This window comes from Myotis davidii, unplaced genomic scaffold (genome assembly GCF_000327345.1).
Source record: "Myotis davidii unplaced genomic scaffold, ASM32734v1 scaffold233, whole genome shotgun sequence".
Taxonomy (NCBI): Eukaryota; Metazoa; Chordata; class Mammalia; order Chiroptera; family Vespertilionidae; genus Myotis; species Myotis davidii.
Window position 1 is genome coordinate 1,370,582 of NW_006285917.1, and position 2,669 is coordinate 1,373,250.

The following is a 2,669-nucleotide window of genomic DNA, read 5'->3' on the forward strand; positions in this document are numbered from 1 at the left end:
GGAGTAAAGGCAGATACCATCTGAGGTGAGGCAGGGAGGGGCCCACAAAACTGGTGTTCCCACTGGTACTGTTTCCTGCCCTGATGGCTCCCTCACCCTCACTCAGTCTGGGTGGGGAAGAGTCAGGTACTGACAAGATGTCCCAGTCCCTCAGCCATTCACTACTCTCTCCCCTTGGCAGCCCTTCACTTAGATTTCATGCAAGGATACAGGACCTAGTGGGCCCAGTGATGCTGGACAAATAGCAAATTCACAGCCCCCAAAGGCAGAAGACAGGTACCATGCATGTGGGGAGCTGCAAACTTCTTCCTGTAGGAAGGCCCTGAATTTACCCCAAGGGGTGGATATAGAAGCAGCCCGAGCCCCTGGAATCTTTGCTCAGTGGCATCCACCCCACATGCTCGAGATTGTCTCACCCTGGCTGTGGAGCAAGGGTTTTGCTTGGCAACTGGAGAGGATGCCTGTCCCCAGGGTAACAAGATGTGGAGGACCGCCCTACCTGGTTTGGCTCGGTGGATAGAGCCTTGGCCTGCAGACTAAAGGGTCCTGGGTTCAATTCCGGTCAAGGGCACGTGCCTGGGTTGCGGGCTTGACCCCCCAGTTGGGGGTGTGCAAGAGGCAGCCAATCAATGATTCTCTCTCATCATTGATGTTTTCTATCTCTTTCTCCCTCTCCCTTCCTTTCTGAAATCAATAAAAATATATTTTTTTAAAAAGATATGGAGGACCTAGTAGCCTCAGGCATTTCCCACCCATTTCTGCTTACAGAAAATTCTAAAACTCAGTTTAAGCTGGATACAGTCTTAGGCTACAAATACAAACATTCTGCTGATAACACCACCTCTATCTTCTCCCCACCAGAAACTACTAAGGTGGGTACAGGTCAGGATGAGTAAATAAAATCAATGATCAGTGAAAAGTGTTTATTTTTAAATTGAAAAGGGAAAGGGAGTGACACAGAGGCAACTTTTGGCATCTTCTTTCCAGGATATCACCCCCAAGTACTCCCCAACCCAAAGCACTGGCAGGAGGGTCCCCAAGGACAGGCTGAGGGGCCAGATAGTCCCAAAGTCAGTCAACGAGAGATCTGTACAACCCTGGAGAGGTGGAAGTCAAGAGTCTGTCCCAGCCCCCCTGTCTTGAAACAGAGTTAGAGCTCAGGGGCATAGGGCTCCCCATTGGGCGAGGACACCCGCAACTCAGCATCGTGCCTTACCACGGTGAAGAGCCCCACCACTGCCAGCAGAGCCATCACCATGACAGCAGAGCAGATGCTGAACATGTTCCGAGTGCCTGTTTTGCGATCACTATCATGAAGGACTAGGAGCCCCAGGCAGGCCAGCAAGTGCAGGGGCACCCGGAACCAGTTGAGGACACCAGCTTGCTCTGTCTCAGGGATCACCTTCCTCCGCAGGAAGCTCATGCTGGGAAAGTATAGGCCACAGGCCAATTCGATTAGTAGGAAGGCTATGAAGGACTCCACTGGACTCTCCTGGCCCGGGCTGGTGGAGAAAGTCAGCATGAAGAGGGAGAAGACCACGATGAGGACAGCAAGGGAGAGCAGATGCATAGGCTGAAGGTGGTACCTCTTCGAGGTAGCGATGCGATACAAGGAAGAGCCGAGCAGGCTGGCTGCCATGAAGCTGGAGAAGATGATGCCCAGTGGGGCTCCATGTGGGTCCAGCACAGGTGTCCAGAGGAAGACAAAGATGAAGATGACACTCTCAAACAGGGCTTGTATGGTGCCTAGCAGCAGCACACGGCGGTCCGACAGGAGGCAGCGCAGGCCCCCAGCACAGGTCCTTGAGAAGGCACGCTGCCGATCATAGTTCTCTCCCCAGGTGTGAAGGGCCAAGGCCCCCGCCAGAGCCAAGAGAGGGATGGCAGCCACAAAGGGCGCGACAGGCCCTAGTCCCATCCAGCAGGCCACAGCCTCAGCGGCCACACCTGCCACTATAGCCAGCACATGGTTCCAGAAGGCAGCACGGGCAAAGGTGGCTGGGATCCACTCGGCAGGGCAGTCATGCCGCTCCAAGTGCTCATGGATGTACCAGGCCTCGAAGGCAGAGAAGAGCAGGGCGGTGGACAGCCCACCAAGTGCCCGGCCTACCAGCAACACAAAGTAGTCCCGAGAGAGTTTGGTTAGGCAGCACAGGGAGTAAGTGAGGGAGAAGAGGACACAAGACTTCTTTCGACCCAGCCAATCCACCAGGGAGGAGGCCACCAGTCCAAAGAGGACCGTGGAGGCGAGGCCACAGACATAGAGGATGGCAATCTGACCCTCCAGGAAGTGGTAATGCTGATAGAGTTTATAGAGGTAGGGGGCCTGAAGCCAGTCGGCGGTCAGGGCCAGGAAGTAGACCTGATAAAAGTCCAGTTGAAACCTCACGGAGGAGTGGTTGCTGCAGGCCCTTCCCGGGGGCTTAGCCCGGCATCTTGACAGCTCCAACCCCAGGCAGGAGGTCAGGAGGACCACAAAGACAAGGTAGGCCGTCACCAGCATGGCGGGCCCCCGGACGACCTGGGGAAACAAGGGGGTTTCAGAGTCACATCCATGGCCCGGGCAGCGCGGTCAAGGGGCTGGGTGTCTGCACAGAAGGCGGCTCCACCCTCCCCCCGGCCAAGGGCTCCTCCCCGCCCCTCCGCTCCACTCCCCCGAGCGCAGACCG

General features: G+C 56.0%; 1 protein-coding gene across 1 annotated transcript; it reads right to left on the reverse strand.

The window, feature by feature from the left end:
- Window positions 1-906: 906 nt before the first annotated feature.
- Window positions 907-2,564, reverse strand: MFSD5 (major facilitator superfamily domain containing 5). The gene has a single exon (XM_006757011.2). The coding sequence runs from the start codon at window positions 2,501-2,503 to the stop codon at window positions 1,151-1,153; it is 1,353 nt and encodes a 450-aa protein (XP_006757074.1). The 5' UTR covers window positions 2,504-2,564; the 3' UTR covers window positions 907-1,150.
- Between the last annotated feature and the right edge of the window lie 105 nt (window positions 2,565-2,669).

Bases quoted from the DNA above. Each gene is read 5' to 3' on its own strand.
- MFSD5 (XM_006757011.2), bottom strand. From the start codon at position 2,503: ATGCTGGTGACGGCCTACCTTGTCTTTGTGGTCCTCCTGACCTCCTGC.